The sequence below is a fragment of the Thalia democratica genome, chromosome 8 (assembly GCF_965202585.1).
Source record: "Thalia democratica chromosome 8, ktThaDemo2.hap1.1, whole genome shotgun sequence".
NCBI classification, from domain to species: Eukaryota; Metazoa; Chordata; class Thaliacea; order Salpida; family Salpidae; genus Thalia; species Thalia democratica.
The window spans coordinates 19,735,406-19,757,844 of record NC_139172.1 but is presented as its reverse complement, the minus strand read 5'-3'; the positions used below and the strand labels follow the sequence as shown (position 1 = coordinate 19,757,844).

The following is a 22,439-nucleotide window of genomic DNA, read 5'->3' as shown; positions in this document are numbered from 1 at the left end:
AGAATTAAAAAAAATGCTTTTGATAACAACTATATTAGTGTAAAAAACTTAGATTAGTATATTTTTTATAAACAATTTTTTGTACTTTTGCATTAAAACTTGTCTGAAGTTTTATTTTTTATAAGTATTACGACTATAAATATTTTAAAGTACTTTTCTCAATGGAGAGTAAAATCGAAAGTTTACCAAAGTTCTTAAGTTCCGTTTTCTTCTTGATCTAACTAAAGTAAATAGAATTCATAAAGTTTTGTTCTAAATTTAAACCGATAAAACTTAATAACTGAAAATAAACACGTTACTACAAAACAAAATTCATTAATTTACATATTTAAATATTTTAGTAACATTTGATAAAAATAATTTGTGATTATTATTTATTTTGAATAAATTTATTGTTCCATTCTTTGGATAGAAATGTTATTGAGAACAACGAATCTTAATTTGATATGTATCAGTTGTCAAATTTTTCTTTATACATTAAACGTTACTCTTTGTATGAAGCAATTATAATAAGCGAGTATACCGACATTTTACAAAAAGTTACTTTATATATTTTTTTATATAACAATCAACGCTGATTTTATAACCATCGGTTATTTAAATGTAATGGCAAGAAGATTAGTTAAGATTTGTTTTATTTACGAAATCACACAGTAAACAAATAAAAGCACATCTTATATTTTTTGTTCTTTTTAGAAAGTTAAAAAGACTTTCTATACTATTAGCTGTTTTTAATATATTTTTTTAAGCTTAATGTATAAGACGAAAAGTTATTTCTCAAGTTTCTAAATTTTGAAAGTACAAATGTTTTTAATAGACAATTAAAATTCTTTGTTTAAAGTTTATATCTTCAGTATAGCTTAACAATAATGGATGAAAACTGCTTACATCCGCCGAAATATACGGTGGAACAAATAATCCTACTTCAGAAACTAGTGAAAAGTGGGCTAAGCAAACATCAAATTATTGCTGGTGTCGAGGAAATGCAAAAACTTGGAGTTACTTCGAAGTTTGTTAACTAAAATTTATTTTTGTAACTAAAACTATAATAGTTAAAGCAAGTAAAGACAGAAAGTTTTAACAATAATCTTCCAGGAAATTAAAGTGCTTATAAAACGAATAATATCATATTTTCCTTTTTGGATTATTTATAAATATTTATTAATGTAACTTTATAAGAATATAAGTAATAGTACAATCAATTAGAATCAGTTTGTTTAAAAAAATATTGAATCTCAGTAACAATACCAAAGTATGCTCTGATATATTTATTATAATTTTATATATATTAAATTGTATGTATATATACATATATTCAAATAGCATAATTTGATGAAATATCATAATTAGTTTAAGCTTTAAACAGTCTTTTTTTCAAGGAATCTGCTTTGAGTAATATAAAAAAAAAGTATCAATAAGGAAAATATTAAAAAACACATATATAAAATAGTTCAAATGTTTTAAATAAGCTACGTTGCTAAAATAGTCTGATAATTAAAATTAGATTAAATCATTTTGTCATTACTTCCTTTTTTTAATACTTTTTAAGGTTTTATAACTACAACCAGTAGAATTTCTTTCAAAATATAAACAAAAAAAAAATTACCTTTGCTACATTTAGATAGAAACTTTTAACCAACTCAAAAGTTATGCACTTGTTATATCCTAGGATAGACAACGGTTCAAGACCAGTATCGTTTTTTAACAATAGCCTTAATGGACCAAGCTCAAACAACAGATCTGTTAAAGAAGAAAAAGCGAACTCAGAACAAAACAGAGCTCAGTCGCCTAACCAAGTAAACTATTCACGAGAAATAAACTAAAAATAGATCGTAACAAAAAACATTTATTTTGTCAAAGTTAATTTAGAAATATAGGCTAAGAAAATAAAAAGTATCTTTAGTGCAATTTATAGTATTCGATGTCGACTAGATATTAATAAAATGTTTTAAACTACAACTTATGAGATTTAGTACTGACAAAGTTTAAAATATTTCTTAAAACTAATTATGTTTTTCTTTGAAATTCATAACAATTTTTTATTAATCAACAAACTAATTAAAATTGCTGAAGAATTTGATTGTTGTAATGTTTTTATTTTGTGTACTGTGAGTGAAGCGTTGTATAAAGTTCACACTACTTTGTACTTCTATCAATAATTGTTTAGTAAATGTTACTCAACGTGAATTTAGCTATTCATACGTATCAAAATGAATAAACAAACCTATAAAAACAAGTTCTACATTAAATATTTTTTTACAGAGCTCAGCAAGTTCTTCTGTCTTTCCACAGGCTTTGACTCAACCGAACTCACTAGTATATCAAGCATCGCTGAGGGTAAAAAATATTTAAATTTAGTCTAAGTGTCTTTAACTTAATGCTAAAATGTTTTCGACAAACTTCTATTCTGCATAACAATCAATGTAAAACATAAAATGTGTTGAGTAAAAACTAAAAAAGTACATGATGTAATTATCTATAAGCTCAAATGAAATAGTGTAATCAAGCTTTATTCTACAATGAGGTATAATTAAAAGTCATTTGAACAGAATCACCCTAACTTATTGCAAATAGCCGCGGGCGGGTGGGGAAACCAGCAGCTTGCAAACACTCTATTCCAAAACAACTTCAATAATACTTTTTCGAAGTCGTTCATGCAAAATCAAGGTAATATCGTTGTTGCTTAAATTTTAAGCAGCTACATAAGTACTCAAACTAGACTTTTATTTATTATAAACGTAACTTAACTTGAATATGTTAGTACTTAAGTTTAAGATTTGAGGTATGTGTACTTTAGAATTAAATAAGTTGATCTTAAGTAACATATTTATTATATTTTCGGAACTTATAATAACATAGCTATATAAAATAAATAAAGATAGCTGTTATTAGAATCAGTTACTATAAAACATTAAAAGTCTAACAAGATTGTTATTAAAATTTTGAAATATAATTTTTTTAAAGCAAGTTTTTTGTTTTAATGATATATCACATTACTTACTTTCAAAAAAAAGTAAAAACTAGGCTAACAAAAAAATGCTAAAGCTGCATTCTAAAAAGAATAGGTTTATTAACAAAAAAAGACCTATCGTTTAAAGTTTAAGGAAAAACAGCTTAAAGCAGTTTTTATTTATTTTTTTAGTGTTAAATTTTAGTAACAAACTTTTAAAGATTCATCAAGCACTTAAAATATGTTTTGCAGCTGTGCTGAAAATTGCATAAGTTCCCTAATATCATCATAAACGAACCTGTTAATGCTGATTATTGCTTTTATGAACAATTAAAAAGTTCGTTAAAAAAACTTTCAAAAGTAAAAGACTCAAATGTACTTTAAAACTCATTACGTTAAGGTGATCATTAAGTTTAGCAAGGTGGTGAAAACGTTTCGATCCTTTTTAATTCAATTAAGCTATTAGCAAAGCTGCAGTAAGCTTTTCAAACCTGTTCTTTTTTTTTGCTTGAAAAATTACTTTTCTGTTGTGTTAAGGGTTAGGGCTTTTTTTTATTTAATGAGTTTTCAAGCTTGATTAGCAACCGATTAAGTTTAAAGATTTAGTTAAGACTCGTGACATTAATTGTGCTGAAGAATAGACTTTGATTTTACTGATACATGAGAAAATTAGTTTAAGTTTTTCGCCATTCATAATCGCATTACCAACTATTTCACTTCTAGAATACATACAAAGTAGTAGTTTAAACTTAAGTTGATTGAACATAAATAAAATTTTACTCTGAAAGAAACTTAAAAATATAAGATCAATTTTACGCTCTACTTTTCCCTAATTTTTTCTTAGCCTGTAACATCAGATAGAGTAAAAACTTATGAGCTTTTTTATGTAGCAAAAAAAAATTGAACAGAGTTTTTCAAATAAGTAAAAATCTAAACTGTAACTCACGCAAAAGTCAGCCAAAACAACAACAGCAATTAAAACAGCGGCGAGCATGTTGCGGAGGAGCTCGGACGGAATCGCGGCACCTTTGCACAACTCCTCCAACGGGGGGCAGCAGTCGGGGGAGGAGCAGCAGCAGTACAGCTCGGACATCCACGACGAGCTGGACGAGCTGTTCAGGCAGGACCCGCAGCAGGTGAAGGACGAAATCAGGAAGTTCATCAGCGAGCGACACATCTCGCAGTCGGCCATCGCAAAAGCGACCAGAAACGGTTTGTTGAAGATGCATTGGAAAAAAATGCATATTTTTAATAATTTATGTTTTTGTTTTTTCGGAACTTGTTAGAAGCAGTTAGATTGCTGTAAGACTTTTTCTGTGAGAAAGAAAACTAAAAGTTGTGTTGAAAAACTGTATATTTTTGTTTACCACAAAGTATTAAAAAAAGATTGTGTGATTGCAGCCATTAGCCAGAGTTACATTTCACAATGGCTCGCACAACCACAAGACATAAGTGGGCAGAAAAAGAAAACTATGTATTCATGGTATTTAGCAGAAAAGCGAAAGTACTCTTCAGGTGAGTAGAAACTAGTTTTGTGTATTATCTTATGTTTTTTATTCTATTTTCTAAACAGAACTTAATTTGTTACGTTTTCAAACTTACAAACATAAATTGAAGCTGTGCAAGTGAACAAGCTTGTTTATCACTTACTTGTAATCTTTATACTTCAATTAACATATCATGTATACTTTTTATTTTTTAGAGAGCAGTAGTTTTATACAATTTTAAGTTATACAAAACACTTAAATAATAATCTATTAAGTTAAAGTCGAAATAGTAAAACTAAATTGCAAGTTTAAGTGTAACCGTGTGTGTAAACTTTTACGAAGCTTAAGTTTATAAATAAGCGTATTACTGGTAAGTATTTCTCAGTGCTCAATATTTGTAACGCGTTTCCTGTAGTTTTTATGTAATAAAAACAGAAAGCGATAGCTTTAACATGCACCGTGAAACTTTGTGTAAAACACTCGCATATACTACTTTTCTTACGAATTGAATGGTTGAGTTAGTTTTCCACACTGAGCAGCAGCACTAGGAGTAATAATAAGTTGGGAAACTAGGTGTGCTTATAAATTTTACACGTATGTTCCGTCATTCATTCTTCCATTCGAACACCCAAACCGCATTTGTGTTTTCCACTTTTCACCACCTACTCCTTCTAAGCTCTTTTTTGGCTTCTCTTTTTTCCGAAACGCTCACCGACGCCATGGCATCACGTAGGCATCGTCTTACTATGGTTACAATTGCAGTATAACGTGTCTACTCAAAAGCATTTTTATTGTTTTCGCTCAGGTGCGCGAAAATTGTTGGAAAATGCTTTAGCAAGTTTCGAGCAGTCGAAGCAAGTGCAAAAATCAATCAAAAATACTGTTTTATTAAAAAAAAGCTTAAACATTTCGACTTAGCGCTAGTCGAGCTTTAACTAAATCGTGATAAGAGGAAATGAGTTATCAGAAATGGGTGAAATATTTGTTATGCTCCTCTAGTTAAAAATTCCATTTGGCCGTCTCAGGAAAAAAAATGCTGCTCCTAATTCTCACTCACCACACAAATACTCATCCATATATACAACATAAACGCCCATAACAAACTTGTGTTTGTTCTCCCACTAAAAAACATCGCCGCGCGCTCCTATTTACCTGGTTGAAATAATTGGGAATAAAGCAGACAGACTTGAGGTTAAACTTGATCTTTTCGCTTGAGCATTGTTTGCCAGAGCTAGTCAACAGCGAGCTCGATAAATTATTCAACTTGCGCATTTCCATAAACACGCGCTCAACACAACACTGTGTCGGCGGCGCGAAGGAACATTCGCGCGTTGTTTTAATAACTTGACAACTGTTTTCTTTGTTGCATTTCAAGTGCTTTAAACACACCGAGCTTTTTGCTGCTGCTACGTTCGTTTGCGCGATTGCAAACTTTTTTCATCGCTAGTTAACTCGCCGTTTGATTAAATATTCATCAAGCGTTTTATGGTTAAAAGGAACGCTTACATCACATCAATCACACTGTTGCTGCTTAAATGTTTACTTTTTCTTCGTTACACGAACCTCTCGTGTAACTTTAAACGGTAGTAATTGCAGCTAAGATGATTGCTGTCTACGAATTTTTATAACGAACTGTTTTTATAAAGCTTCAATAAGTACATGTGTACGAAATTATAGCTTTAATGATTAAAACTCACATTTTGTGTTTAGGGATAACATTTATTGCATCATTTTAAAAGGAATAATTTTTTTTTAGTTTGAAAAAAAAACACATAAAACGGTAAACTAAAAAATGTATATTAAATATTTTCAAGTAAGACATATTAAAGGATATAAATACTATTTACCCAAAAGTCGTTTAAGCTTTACAAACAATTTTTTACCAGAAAGTTTGAAAGCTATTTGTAGTTGATAATAGACTTGGAGTTGCTAACGTTCCAATACAAACAGTGTGAACTAAACAGGGTCGCCAGTTATTCTCTCGTTAATATTTAACGCATGTACAATTCAAACAAGTAAAAATTTTCTTCTCACTATTTAACAAATTCAAGTTCAAGTTAATAGTTGAAAATAAACACTCCGTACACATGTGACTATTTAACGAGTTTTTGTACCAGTTTTCCGGCTATCTTGTTTGTTAATATTATTTTCGACTAATGTTTTTATTTTTTGCGCAGGTGGGGGCATTTCGGGGTCGCAACACCAGCCGCTGTTATTTTCAAGAATGGGGGCATGCTCGGTAACCGACCAGGAGTCGGCGCAGGACCACCCGACGGGACAGCACGTTGTCAAAACAAAACGAGGATCGAGGTCAGTTGCAAAATTTGTTTGACTAGTTCGCTTAGTGTTGTTTAGCGTAATGCTAAAATAATCAAGTTATAACAAGGCCAACAACAACACTGGTGTATGCAAATATATCTATTTTGAAATGTTTGCTTGATTGTATGTTGCTTCATTTGTCCTAGCAAAAAAATACTGGACAATTAAAGTAAAATTATTAATATAGTATAGAAATATTTTTTGTTTACATAAAGGTTAAGCTTAGGCTCAATTTCAAAATATAAACAGTCGCAATTGAAGTCTAGTTTGAATTTAAGTTGTATAATGTTGGGTAAATTAATAAAAACATTATTATTATCAAAAAAAATATTGCTTCTGTTTCATCTTGTTACCATATATGCAACTTTTTTGTTAGAATTTTTGAGACAAGTTTTTATGTTATACTTAATTATTTATAACCCCTAAACATGTTTGTTTTATGAAAGGGTAGTTAAAAAAGTTTATTATTCTAGTTTTTTTATTTTTAAATTTTAAAATAAATATAATACAGCTCTAAACGACTTTAATGTTTTAAATATCACAGCTTTTAATTTTAACAGAAACTTTTCGTACTTTTAAAAACACCTTCTACCCGAGTATGCTTACTTTGCTGTGCTACATTTTTGTTCGACTCGATTATAACCAGATCGAAGCTCATATAAAGGGTTTAGCAACACAAACTAAACTTGATAAAGTTTTTGTCGGTTGTTATCACAAAAATTTACGCGGAGCAAATCTCTTTGCCGCGACCTTTCCATCGGTAACCTTTGCGACCTCGCTGAGAACGTTTCCATCTCAATAAAAACCGTTGATTTACACAAAAACCGCCGTGAACTTTGTTTATTGCCATCGAGTGAGATGCATAACTTTTAATATTGAGTGACGCAGTTACGAGGTACCTTTCGTCGCTGTTGAGAACGAAACGAGTTTGATTTTTTTTTTTGCTGCCGCTTCAGTACTCGCTACACACAAGCACCCGAAGCGACACAAGTCAAAAACAAATTCGCGCCGCAGAAGCCTTTGAAGTCGCGCGTTGTGTTTGGAAGATCTGAACTTGACACTGCGCGTTGCTTTTTTTTTTTGTTTGCTGCCGCGGCCTCGGGTTTTAAAACTCGAAACGGTTCGGTAAAGTGTGTGAGTAAGCATAAAGTTTTATCTGCTTTGAAAATGTGAAATTAACTTGAATATTTTTTGAACTGTGAATTTTAACTTTTTTTCTCAATTTATAAGGTATCTAAAAATAATGAGAATACTAAGTATACTATCTTATCTTAGTAATATCGTTTGAGTTATGAATTTTTATGCAGGTTTACTTGGCCAAAAGAATGCGTCTCAGTTTTAGAAGGGTTTTACAACACTAACAACTACCCAGATGAAACTAAAAGGGAAGAGATTGCTTTGGCATGCAATCAAATCATACAAAGTCACAAACCTGGTAAGTTACAACTGTTTGTTTATACTAAACTTTATTTGTAAACTAAATTGTGTTTGAGTTTAAACATATTAAATTCATCTTACTTCATAAACATTTATATTTTACTTATAAAAATATTTATTTTGCCACTCGACACTAAAACAAGTTTAAACAACCAACATAAATTCTATATAAATTTAATTTAAATTGCAAGTACAACAAATAATACAAAGCAAAGCAAGCTTATCATAATTGTATTTGTTTAAGCAATCTAATTGCATTTACATGGCTGCAGGTCCTTGAAGCAAAACACTTGACTCAAATTTTTGAATTATTTGCTAATCTAAACAGCTTAACATTATGGTGATGCATCTATCATACTTTTAAACTTTTTTATTGTTATACAAGTAAAAAATGTTCTACATTGATTTTTTTTATAATATAGTTTAATAACAAACCTTCAAACTATTGCTAATTTATAAACATATTTTTAATTACAATTTTTTCTACTTAAGATATTAAAACGCGTTATATAGTACTTATGCTTTAAAGACAAAAGTTTATTGTAAAATACTCAATACTCTTTACAAAAAAGCAATTTGCTTAAAAAGTCTTCTTTTTTTAGTTTGATATAATCGTTTATAAGCCTAAAGTAAAGTTTTTTTTAATGTAAAAAAAAGTTTAAAACCTATATGAGTTATTAAAAAAAACAGCACAAAATAAACTATATCATGGGGTACTTTATACAATAAAAAATACATATAAAGACAACATAATTACTTAGTAGTAAACATAATTGAATTAAGATAATTTCGATGTAAACTTCGCTCGAGATAGCACGCCCAGCAAATAAAAATTACATGGAATTTTATTTCAGTCTCCTTACTAAGTCAAAGGCTGTTTAGTATAGTTTTCTTTTCTATTCAGTTATTTAACCGTGCACCATACAAAAGTGTGGAGTTTAGCGCAATCTCTCAACTGTGAAAATTCTGAATTATTTTTCGACTTGTCTGCGTTAACGTACAAAATTTGCATTTAATAAATTCACTCATGTTGCATTGTTGAAGCTTATTATTTCCTGCTAAACACCTGATTTTTTGTATCAGAAATCTTTATTTAAAATGTAACAAAAGGTGTGTCAGTTTTAATGTTTCAATATGAGTACTAACTAAGAAATATTAGAAAGCATACTTTCATTAGTATATTTATAATAATATCATAATAATAATATCATTTATGATAAAATCATAACAAATTATTTTGTAAAACCTACGATTTTTTTTACTGGATTGCTTTTTTTGTTGAATAACACTTTCAAGTTAGACTGATTTAAACATTTTCTTTTGTAACATTTTTGACAACTACTTTAAAAAATCTCAACTAAATATGCTTTAAGTTTAAAAAAAATAAAAACTTGAGTTAAAAAACTTTGCTTTAGGGAAACATGATTTCAAGAAAGCTAGTACGAATAACTAATAACTTCTCCCTTAAATGGTTAAGCTTAAAAATGTTCTAGTCGTGAGAAATATTAACTTAAACAGCAAAAAAGGAGTGTACTTGAAAAATTAACTACAAGTAGCTTATGAAAAATCAGTTTATTTTAGGACTATGTATGCCATGTTTATAACAAACAAGCGCTATCTTAAAGTTATATTTTGTGTTTTAAGCAGTTTAATACAAACATAATGTTACGGTTATTCTCCAAGGTAGAAACTACATAAAGTTTTGGCTTAGTCGTGTAGCTTTCTTAGTACAGAGATTACTAGCTGTCAATAACTTAATAAGAATAAATAGCTGTTTGTTGCTTATTTGACAATGTGTAACTTTTAAATTATCACATACTGCTTCAAAAATAGTCGTTAACTTTTACGAAAAAAGTTCACAAATCAAATATGTTTTTTGTAAAGGTCTTTTATTTGAATAAGAACTTTATTTATTAAACATTTTGATTGTAAATGCCGTACAAGTATAGCAATAATTAAAGTATGAGTCAAGCAGTTAGCAAAATTTTTATGCCTTTACGCATTGTAATAATTAAACATTCTTCTTTGATAAGTGTTATGATGTCTGTTCCTTATAAGGTGAACAGACTTTTTAATTGTAATAAAAAGTGCTAACTATTTTCTCTTTATCAACTAGTAAAATGTTAAATATTTAGCTGATCATTTAACTCGATCAAAATTTAACGCCCCATTTAAACCAATCTAGATTGTTTGAATTAAGATTTTTTTTTGCTTTTAGCAGATTTTATCTTTTTTGTTTTAAAATATTGTTTTATCTTAAAAGGAATCTGTCTAACTATTGTTTGCACTGAAGATAACTTATGCGAAGTAAAATAAACTTTCAACTTTTTTAATTTAAAAGTACTATTTTTTACTTTTTATTAATTTTCTATTGGTAGGTAAAGTACCTAATGTATGTATAACTTAATTGTATTTAAATTCACTAAACATATAATTTATTTAACTTGCATGCATACTACAGAATTTTAGCAATTTTAAGTTTCTTATAAAACGTAATTAAAACTAATTTGCTTATACAAAAACGTATGTATACAAAGGTTGAACAAATATTAAGTTTGAGGAATAAACGAAATTTGAACTAGACTTAGTTCGTGCTAAAAAACTTGATTTTGTCTATTGTAAGATTTATATTAAATTTTACTTTCATTGAAAGCCCGAGGGTACAAGTTAATGACAGAATGGTTTAAATTAAATCCAAGCTTCTTTCATTCCAAATTGATAACTTCAGTGCATATTATTTTTAATAACTAAAAGCTCAAAACTAAAAAAACTGCTTTTTAAACTTAATTTACCGTTAAAACGAAAAGCTCGCCAATATTGGCTGTGAAAGTACTTATTTAAATAGACGTTTTTTCAGACATATTAATTAAAACACAGAGTAAATATTTATGTTACACCCATTTTTTTCAAAAACTTTTTTTGATATTTATTAGGAAAGCAGTTTTCAAACTGAGATTAAATTTTAAAACAATCGTAATATAATGTACACTATCAGTAGCATACTTTTGATAGATTAGATACAACTTAAAAGCAGATAGAAAGTTTAAAACAAATTTCCAAAAATTAAAAATACTTTTAAAACACATTGTAATTTAAGTACATTTTTCACTTTATTGGCAAAGCCTTAATAAAGCACTTAACCTGGCAATTTAGTTTAGTTATTGAAATAATGGTTTAAAAGCGAATGAGTGCTTTTTATCAAGCTAACTATTCATTATCACTGTTCAACCATATGTTCCTTCAGTAAATTGCTGTGAAACTTGTACTTACGTGAAATTACTTCCATTCACAGGTCTTTCAATGTCGGAAACGGAAAAAGTGACGGCTGGAAAAGTCTACAATTGGTTCGCAAACAGAAGAAAGGATGACAAAAGAAAAAGAAATATTGGTGAGCTTTAATAACTATTATTTCCATAACCATAAAATTATAATTTTAAATATTACTATTTTAAGTCGTATAATTTCACGTTTAAAAAGTGTAGAAGTCGGGTTACTTTTATACAAAATGAACAGAATTATTTTTAAAATTGCTAAAAACTATTTAGAATCTTTATGAAAGCATTTTAAGCCTTTACAAAATTTAAAACGTTAAAAGCTATAATTGACTAAACATAAAATTAAAGTGTAGAGACAAAACGCAAACATAAGAAGTTATTTTTTAATTGTCGCATCGACTTCGAAGTTCGCAAGTAATTGGGAACACTATAAAAACGTTTTTATGAAATTATACTTTGTTTGAGTAAATGACATAAAAATGTTTACATAAACAACTACAAGTCAACGTTATTATGTTGCTGTTGTTATAACAAATGTAGTAATTAACCCCTTAACCCGTCTTGTAAAAACAAAAACTTTCTTAAGTATTTAAATGAAAATAAGTTTCAACAAAAATCTGGAATTTAAACAAATTTTTTAAAGTATAATAGGAATTTATCAATATTATAAATACGATGTGTTTTTTTTAACTTGAAAATTAAATTCAAGTAAACAATAAAAAACAGAAGACTAGATAATCACAATTAAGCAATAACAAAAGTATACGTCAATAAAAACTATTTAATAATTTATTCCTGAGTTTTTTTTTTTTTAACATATACCAAATCAAAAGTAACTTTAAAAATATATTTTTTATGATCTGTCAGTGGTAAAACTATCTTGGATAGAATGCTGAAAAACTTGCTTTTTCAAAGTTTGTAGTTTCATTTGGCATCTAATTAGTTTTTCATGAAACGTTTACCAAGGTATTTAATTTTTTATAAACATTATAATGGATTGTTATATTAATTAAGCTTAATTGAACAAGAGTTCCATCAAACTTTTTCGATTTTTCCTAAAAATTACTTGTCAAAAATTTTGTTAAACTAAGTTTGCATGGTGTCGTGTTCCTTTTTTATTGAAAACGTAGACAATGGAAAATTACTAATTCTGTCAGCTATGTAATAAAATATATTTAGAAGGCTGCGAACAATTACTTTTTTGTTTTACTAACATTGTCACGCTAAAAATATTAAAAATGTTATACCGGGTGGGTTCAACATTTTATTTTGTCAATTTTGATTTTTATAACTTTGATTTCAAGTGAAAACACGGCGAAGTTTATATTACTATGACAACTCAATTTCAACGCGATATATTGTCAAGTTACGACATTTAGCATTACGATGATGTTATGCTTAATTTGTTTCGCTTTTAATGTCACAAGCTAAACGTTTTCAGCAATTGACTTCTTAAAATTTTCAAAACAGCTCATATAAAAGGACTTCAAAAAACTCGTGTTATTAAAAAAGTAAAGACAGAATTTGCGATGGCTTTAGTTGCAATTTCGCTTTCACAAAGCTAATTAACACGTATCCGATATACACTTTACACTTTTCGAACACATTAATTTACATACTTTCATGGAAACCGACCACAACTTAAGTTAATAACGAACAAAAAAGTGGGAAAACGACGTGATAGGAAAATTTCTCTCGGTGTGGAATAAGTAGTGTAGCCTGAAGATATGTTTTAATAAATATCGTCGAAGTGCTGCCATAGATTGGGAGTGAATTTTTCGTTTATTACTCCAGGCTCAAAACGGTATGCTTCGTGCAAAATGTGTATTCGAAAGTGTTGCGTTTTTTAAGTTAACTTGGAGAATAATATAACAGATAAAGTTTGTAATAACTCTTAAACTATTTATTTTAAAATAAGAGTCAAAATATTCTAAGATTTGAATATTTTAACTTATTTTGAATTTTAACAAATTTAGACAGCCTGTAATCGTAAATTGAATTAAAACTAAAAAGTTGATAACTATATTTAGTAATTCAGTAAATCGTAAAAAAGTTTAAATCGGTTAAAAAGTTTTTCTATAAGCATCTGAAAATAGTAAAAACATAATTGTTTAAATTATATTTTAAACCAAAACTTTTCATTGAAACACCTACAAAAATATTAGCCATTTATTTTATTCTTTCATTTATATTTAAAAACTTTTAGCTTTCCGAACAAAGTCAGAGACTTAATTAACAAAAGATATATATACTAAATTTTATAAAGTTTATAACTTGAAAAAGCTAATTATTTAAAGTTAATACTTACACACTTAACCATTAACTGACTTGCTGTATGATAATACTTTTAACTTAAAATAAACTTAATAAAAAAGAAAAAAAAAAAGTACATAGAAGTACTGTTCATCTATGTTAAAAAATATATGACTAACGTGAACTTTAATTCATTAACAGTTATGCTTTAAGTATTTTTTTGTTCTTTTTCTGTCTAAACCACACTACAGTTATATATCTATTTCAAAATGGAATTTTTATGATTTTTGAGTGCAAAAACTTTGATTAATATTGCTCCAAAAACTCAAGACTTTGCTTTGAAAATGTACAAAGTAGTAATGAATTTTTAATAAGACGGCTACAGTTCAATTAGTAACGGTATGTAACGAATAAATTAAGTTTTAAAAGATAAAATTACTTATGGACGGATTACGTATAAAAATTTTAACTTATAAAACTTTAAAAGATTAAAATTTTGAAGAAAAACTATGTTTTTTGAATAACTGATGACAAAGCTTTCAGTAAGCTCATTATTTTAAATAGGATTTTTCTCACTCAGTTAAAACAACGTAAAATCTGTTCTTAAAGAAAATAATTTTGTTACAAGTAAAGTTTTATTTTTCTAATATCTGTAAAATATGTATAAAAAATTGAAATGTTAGAAACATTAATATCTACCTGATTTTAACTTTTGAATATTGCTAAAAATAAAGTGTTCAAACTTTTTTTAAGCATTATTATTTTAAAGTTAAGTAGCATAAATTACTACAAATGTTTTTGTAGCCAATAAGCTTCTTATTTACTATTTTCAAAACTTATTTACTTAAATAAATATTATAAAAGTAAAAACTGTACCACCAAATACTTGTAAAAAAGTTTCTTAATACTATTCCACAATTAATGATAGGACGTTAGGATTTTTAGATATCCATACTAAAACCAAATCTTTATTTTTTGTGTGTTTTCCATACATTTTAATACCAAGAAATATATGTTACTTATCATGTTAAAACTAAAAGTTTATAGTATGTGTATTTTTTCTTTAACTAATTTTGAGGCTAATGGTTTATTTTTAACTACTAAACTTTTAAACTTAAAATTGTAGTTAAAAAGTTTGTAAGCTTTAACTCTCAGGTAATAAATGTTTAACTTGTGTTTGCTTAATAAGATAATGACCGATGTTGTGCTATATGTTACTGTTTTTATAGAGCAAATTTAGTCAAGTTTTAGTTGTTTCCTGTTTTTTAATTACTTCTCTTAAAAATGAAATCGTTTAGTAGTATTCTAATTTATGGAACCACGTTATAAGTAAAAATACTTAAGACAAGTTATAAAGCTCTTAATAACTGATTGGAAATCACTTTTTTGAAATCGTCTTAAACTTTCTTTTATCAAACCTTTTTCCGAGCATGCAGTTTTATATTAACCATAAAAGCTTTTACTGATTATTCAGATTTTTCTTTTGTTATATATTGTAAAAGTCATGCTTTATACTTAACTTATGACTTTTTGTAAATTCAAAATCAAAATATTAAAAGATTACCCAACTTTATGTGACAAAGTTATTTATATTTGTAGCTTTCAAGTCCTGGTGTTTTAAGTATGTTTAAAAATTTTGAGAGTTTTTCATAACTAAAATTAAAAACTAAACATATTAACTTGGTAAATATAATATAGCTGTAGAACTTTAAACTATTAAAGTTCTAGCTTATAACTTTACGTAGAAAATGTAGAAGCTCAAAAAAAGGTTTAGTGAAACACTTATTTGTACATTAATATTCCTGTTCAATACTAACTTCCCGTTGTATACGCACTATTAAGCCATAAAATTTGTGTTTAAAATGCAATTTTTCATTTAGACTCATACTTCTTAGGTACGCACTTCTTGTTGAGTACGCTATTTTGGGATTTTAAAAGTGCTAAATCAAGATTACTTTAATGTTTTAAAGTAAAAAAGCTTTACTGATATAAAAATATTTTTTTAAATCTTAATTATAAGATTTGAATACTTTTTTATTATATTAGTTAAACTATCAAAATTTGAAACTTTAGACTTAATTTTAGGTTTTATAAAAGAATAGTAAAAAGTTCTTGTTACATAAAACCGCTATTTCTTTAAGAGCCGAAAAATTATTTGTTAAAGCACTATATTATTATCTATATAAATTAGTTTTTTACTTTTGTTATCTTTTCAATGAATTTTAACGGTCCTTGTAAATACAAAACGAAGTTACATTCAGAGTTTTGAAATATATTAAAAACAAAAATAATTATACAGTGCTTTAACAAATAGTTTTTCGCCTTTTTAAGAAATAGCGGTTTTATGTAACAATAACTTTTTACTCTTTTTAAACAGTTTGCTTTTATTCTCTAAATGATACAAATTTTAAATTTTAATTATGATAGAAATTTAAAAATGGTTTTATAGTGCTCAAGGCTTTAAAAATACAGAGGCTTTACAGTATAATGTTCAGCAAAAAAAAAAACATTTTTATAGATATTTTCATAAAGTTTCAGCCATTTCACTAATTAATCAGTATAAAATTATAAAAAAAAATATTTTTTATGAGTAGGATATTTTGTATGCATTATTTTCAAACAAAACCGATTAACTTTTATGTATACTAATTGTGTTTTATTTTCCTTTGATATAATTTATGATTAGAACTTTTTATTTACATATAACATTATCTTAAATCAAAATGAACTATTACGCTTTTTAAACCAAGTATAATAGCTCTTTAAAATCGCATTTTTCCTTTGCATATAAACATAACTTGTAGGATGTCTGATAATATTAAGAACTAAAATAAACTTTTAATTTACGACTACTTAGTTTAGTTTTAGTAGCAATTAAACTTACTAATCTAAAATTTAACAAGCTTACTCTATTTATCTTTGTATTTTTTAAGAATTAAATTTTGGGTCTTCAAAATCTAAACAACTATCATATTTTTTTAACTATCAAAATATAAAAATAAGTCAACATAGTATAACCAAAACTTACAATACATACTTAAAACCATTTGATAACTAACATTACTTATTTAACTTTATTTTAAACAATTTATTTAATAAAACTGTAAAAGTTGTATAGAGTTTGTTTTTACTTTAGTTTGTTGCACTTAAGTCTGTAATAAATAAATTATTCTCTCTTACTGATGATAGAAGTTTATTAGACATAATTTGTTTTAGTTTTATTTGTTCTATAAATTTTCTAATAAATACTGCAGTATCTTTACAGTATGCCGTACAAAAACTTACTTTTTTCGAAAATTTAGAATATTAAGTTAATGATAATACAAGTTTAACCTCTAATAAGCACGTCCTAAAATTGTTTTTGTAAACTGAAAAAGCTAACCATTGTTTCACAAAACTAAATATAATTTTACAGTTGCAATGTTGTATTATTACCTTTTGAATAATCACTTTAACTGTTTTTTTAATGCTATAGAATTAAAAATATACTTTTTTGAGTTTAAAAGTAGTTTCATAGCTTTTTTTTCAATAAAAGTCTTCTTATTTTTAATCAAAAATATCAAAGTAGAAAGCAATATATAAACAACAACAAAGTTATTTATTTCAAGAGTTTTGTTTTGATTTCCTAATGTAATAAAAGTAAACAAGGTTCAACACTTGTGTACTATTCATTCAAAAACACTTAGAAATCGGTCATTCAAGCTTTTTGTTTTTCTTTGATTTTAATAAGATTCAAACTTACACAGAAAACTTGTTAATTGATCAATTCAAAGACCTATTTGTATTTATACTTGACAACAAAGAAAAATATGCGCATCAAACGAGTTGAACTATTTTGTCACAAGTTTCCCGGTCGTTGGCACACTTGTGAACATTGAATTGCTTGAATTATTTCCCTCGAAACTCCAAATAAGTTTCAATAGTCTACTGATACATATATTTATAGCAATATTTGTAGAATCACATGTTTCTTTGTGTACAGCACTTGCGCTTGTGCGTAATTATTTTTGAACAGATTAGTGGTTTTAAACTCTAATTGTTTTTGTTTTTACTGAACTGTACTTTATCAGCGTGAATTTACGTTATAATAAGTGATAATATGATTAAAAATAAAAGCAAAATTTCTAAACAACAACCTGTAACATTAGAAAGATTACATTAAGCAATCATTTTCTCACTGTTTCTTTTTTAAAGTAGAAGAAGCGATACTGCGCCATTTTTGAAACTTAACCATGGGAAGTAGGTTTCATTTCTTTAATAAGGTTGCAAAACTAATCATCATTAGTTTACAAAAGAACATACAAAATTACTTTTCTGCGTGTAAACATCGTTTAACGGGCCGAAGTTAAATTAATACTTAATTAACTTTATTAGTCTTGTAAAGCTTACATTACACCTTAAATTTCATTGCAGTAAAGGGGCTCATTTTGTGAGTTTTAAACTAATGACAATGTTTTTTATGGGAAAAAATGAAGTAAAGTAAAACGTGTGACAAATTAATGTCTAGACTTTTTTGGTAATTTATTTTTAGGGAATCAGTTTAAAAAACGATAATTTTATGCAATGTTTATACTTTGATTTCTTTGTTTAATATAAAATTTTAGCTTTGTATTAAAGTATTAAACTTATGAATGTTGAATCCGTCTTACATTATTTTATCAGTGTCTTTTCTTTTTTTTTGAAATGGTTTTGAAACAATTTGTGTGTACATACTACAATATTAAATTTAAAACAGTGGATTTTAAAGTAGCATATAAGTTAAAAACGCTCTCATTGCGATTAAAAAAACTTACTTAAAAGATAACTATTTTTTAAATTTACACTTACTTACGTAAACATTTTTTTGGTATAAAGGTATAAAATTGCTTATATGTTTTATTTGAAAATAAAATATATAACTAACATTTAAATAGGTATAAAACACCTTTTAAGGCAAGATTTTATTCTACCTTCTATTAGTTTTTAAAGAATTATTAATACTTTTTCAGTTGAACCACAAAAATTCAAGAAAAAAGTATTGTCACAAACATAATTAACCTAGACTCAAAAAAAAGCCGTAAAAATATCATAGCTTAATTGTAAATAGTTGTGGGTAAAAAGTTAGTGCTGTTTTAAAAGCGCACAATTGTTTATGTGCATGTTAAGTTTTATAAAATCAAAAAACTATGTAAAGTTTGAAGTCTTAACGTATGAACTGGTTTATTAATAAATGATTACGTATTTATACTAAGTCCTTTTCATATAATTCATCACATATATTTCATGAAACTTAGTATATACTCATAACAAAAGAATGTCCTTCATTCATATCAAGTTCGAGAATATTTCAAAACCAACAACTTATTTTTCGAAGTTAAACCGCAAACACTGAATCAACCTTTTAGCTCATTCTGTTCCGCATTATCTGATTTTTTTCTTGGCTAAAATAAGTTTAATTTGACTTTGGGTGTATTTACTTGCGTAGCGACTATAAACTTTATTAAAACGCTATTAATTCAAGCTCACTGTAAAACAAGGATTTAAACCTAAAGAATTTATTGCTTCATTAAATAATTTTAATTAAAACTAAAACTCATAATAACTCCTAACTCTTTAAATAATATTTTTCACGAGCCGACAAACTGAAAACAACCTTTTTTAAATCAACTTACTGACATAAAAATTATCCCCAGAACAAGCTGATTCTAACATGGAGCAGGGTTCCAACAGTTTGACTTCCCCCTCTCCCCGGAGAGTGTGCACCTCATCGCCAACTTACTCGCTTCACTCCAACGAGAGCCTCAGCATGGCCGCACAGCAGACCAACGGGAGCTCCCATCACGATATCCAGCAGGCAAGTTTCTATACACAGTTTAAAAACTGAAAAAAAAGTATATGCGAAAGCTCGCTCATTTTTATGTCTTATGCGTGTTTTACGTGTATTTTGTTATAAAATTAATAAATAAATGTAAAACTGCTGCAAAAGTTTATTAATGATCTTAAATTAAATAAACGGTACGGTAATCAAAACAGATAGTTTTAAAAATTGCTCTAATACACTGATCAAATGGAGGAATGCTTTACAATAAATGTTAGCTACAAAAGTTTTTACACTTTAAGAAAATGAGCTAACCTTACATTAAAAAATACAACTTAAACCGGTTACAGTACAGTTTATAAATATAAAAGCTTCTTTAACACCTGCAATAAAATACGCGCAAGAAAACAACCGGCTATGTTTTTAGCAGAGCCTGTCGAGAGCTTCGGCTTTTTCAGCGATTGCGGCGGGAGGCAAGTACGTCAGCTCGGCCGCTGACATCGAAAAGGACCTGAACAGGGTCAACAGCTCGATCATGGCCATCGTGAACGCGCACAACGAGCACAAGAGCGAGCAGATGGATCACGACCAGGAGCAGTTCAGGAGCCAGGACGGAAGAAGCTCTGCGAACCAGGAGCTGGCGAAGGATCTGACGACTTCCAACGGATCCGCGTCGACGATCCACAGGTTCGCAAACTGGGCATCAGCTAACTCGGCCCAGCCGGATTTCAAAACCCACCAGCAGATTTCGTCTTCTTCTTAAAAGAAGTACAGAAATGAGTTTTTTTAGAGTCTTATTTAGATTATGTTTTCAGAAAACCCTTGTTTGACACCTTACTGTTGGTTGATAGTTGTGTTTGAAAAAGCTTATTGAAAAATGAAAATCAGAGTATTTTTTATGTCCTTTAATTTCTGTAATACACTTTTAAGTTTGAAGTTTTGTTTGAAACACTATTCTGAAACTAAGAAACATTGTACAACAAAACATGTTCAAGTGTGAGCGATTAAAAATAAAAGCTACAGACTGTGTTTTTCATGCTTACTATAAGAACTTTGTATTTCAATTTTTATTTCTAGTAGTGGTGGTGCTAAGTTCTAATATAACTTGGGTTTGTGTAGTTAATTAAAGCAAGCAGTTGTGCTTATAAGCAAACTTTGAAAGTCTTAAGTCACAATTCTGCCTTATACTTATTTATATAGCTTTCTAAAACATTTTGAAACATACTAACTATTAACTTTTTTTATTGGATTGTTAGATTTAACTTTACTGTAATCTTTTTCGAGAAAAACTTTTTTTTAGTTTGTATGTTTAGTTCTGAATATATTTTTAGCCTCTTATTATTTCTTTTAGTTTCCATTATTTAAAACAAACACATAAAAACATTAAACTTTTTAAAACAAAACTTAATCTATAAACAAGAAGTTTTAAATGGTTTGGGTATATACTAATACCTTAAAATATAAGTTAATTTAATGTATTTGAAAACTTATAGTAATATTTGCACGCTGCTAACAAGCGAAAAATCATACAACTTACAAAATTTTTAACAACTACTTTTTAAATCTTATACATAACAACATAAGTTTTTATACAGTTTAAAACATGTTACTGCAAAATTTTACTTGTAGAAAAGATGTTGATATATATTTTTTTAAACACATAAGACTAAATAAACATTCAGATACAACCCTACAAAAATACATTGGACTACTAACTACTACATTTATACTATAGTATTATTAGTAAACTACTTTACTTTTTTACTATACCCACTTATTTAATAACTTTTTTGCTGTTTTTTAAATTTTCAATAATATTTACTTGTATAAGTAATTTGCACTTTGTCTAAAATCTATCTTGGACGTAAAACTAATATCTAAACAATGTTCCAAACAAACCAGTAACGAAATTATATTTAAATTAACGATAGTATTAAAGCTGTTATTTAGGCTTACAAGTTGTTATAAAATTAAAAAGTATTATTTATATGTAAAACTTACTTTCATTTTATATTTAAGTTCTTTATCTTTTTTGCAACCATCATATCAAATAGTATTCTTTCAAAAAGAACAAATCATTCTTAAAAGTGTACATTCTTTTTGTATCTACTATTTCTGACCGATACTTCTATAAGTTTCAAGCTTTTTGTTTTCATGTTTTTCTTGGAACAAATTTTCGTACATTCTCACTTTTTACGTTGATTTCCTGTCGAGATTTTTGCACGTCAGTCAAATGTTACCAGTATCGTAACAAGACAACTTTCACGGGTTTTAATTACTACAGGTTTCTTGTGACCAAGCGCAGTTTGAAACAACGAATGTTTGAACAACTTTAGATTAATATTTCGCAAGCTAGCTAAGAGCAAGCCGTTTTTTCTTGCAGTTTGGCAACTATTTGTAAAAAATTTCTCGTGTGATTGTAAAATAAAGCTTTTGTTTTTAATGTTGTGTTTTTGTACTAAATTAAAAGTATGCATTAAAATCTTACAACTTTATTTTACTTATCTACAATGTTTTATGTTATTAATAGTAAGAACCTTTTTAGTAAAGCTTGATTAAAGTTAGCTATTTTCAATTTCATAAGGAGAACTAATATTTCAATCTGAAATTTTAAAAATCTGTTTGTTTTTGTTAAATTACAATTTTGATAAACAAAAACAAGTTGATTAAAGTTCAGAATTCCTGTACAATGTATTTAATAACTACTAAGTTAATACATAAAGTTAAGCTTAGTTAATTAGATAAAAAGTGCGTGTAGTTTGGTGGTTTTTGTTGGCATAAAGGTCACTTTAACATATAAAGACACACCCTTTTTAATAAAAATAAAGTTATTACAACTGTAAAACTTAGAATTAGAATGTCACTAGAACAGGTTTGTCATAAAAGTTCTGCTTTACAAGTTTCTGAAAACAAACTATAAC

The 22,439-nt window shown here is 27.5% G+C and overlaps 1 protein-coding gene across 2 annotated transcripts; it reads left to right on the top strand.

The window, feature by feature from the left end:
* Positions 1–821: 821 nt before the first annotated feature.
* LOC145841880 (homeobox-containing protein 1-like) lies at positions 822–21,961 on the top strand. Of its 2 annotated transcripts, none has more exons than XM_082949174.1 (11): positions 822–1,009; positions 1,670–1,796; positions 2,263–2,337; positions 2,550–2,667; positions 3,935–4,162; positions 4,352–4,465; positions 6,615–6,747; positions 8,064–8,191; positions 11,486–11,581; positions 19,394–19,554; positions 19,949–21,961. In XM_082949174.1, exons 1-11 carry the CDS (start codon positions 870–872, stop codon positions 20,279–20,281), a joined length of 1,653 nt encoding a protein of 550 aa, XP_082805300.1. In that variant the 5' UTR covers positions 822–869; the 3' UTR covers positions 20,282–21,961. The 2 variants fall into 2 exon arrangements, with proteins under 2 accessions (XP_082805300.1, XP_082805299.1); XM_082949173.1 differs by having other exon boundaries at positions 19,946–21,961.
* Positions 21,962–22,439: the final 478 nt, after the last annotated feature.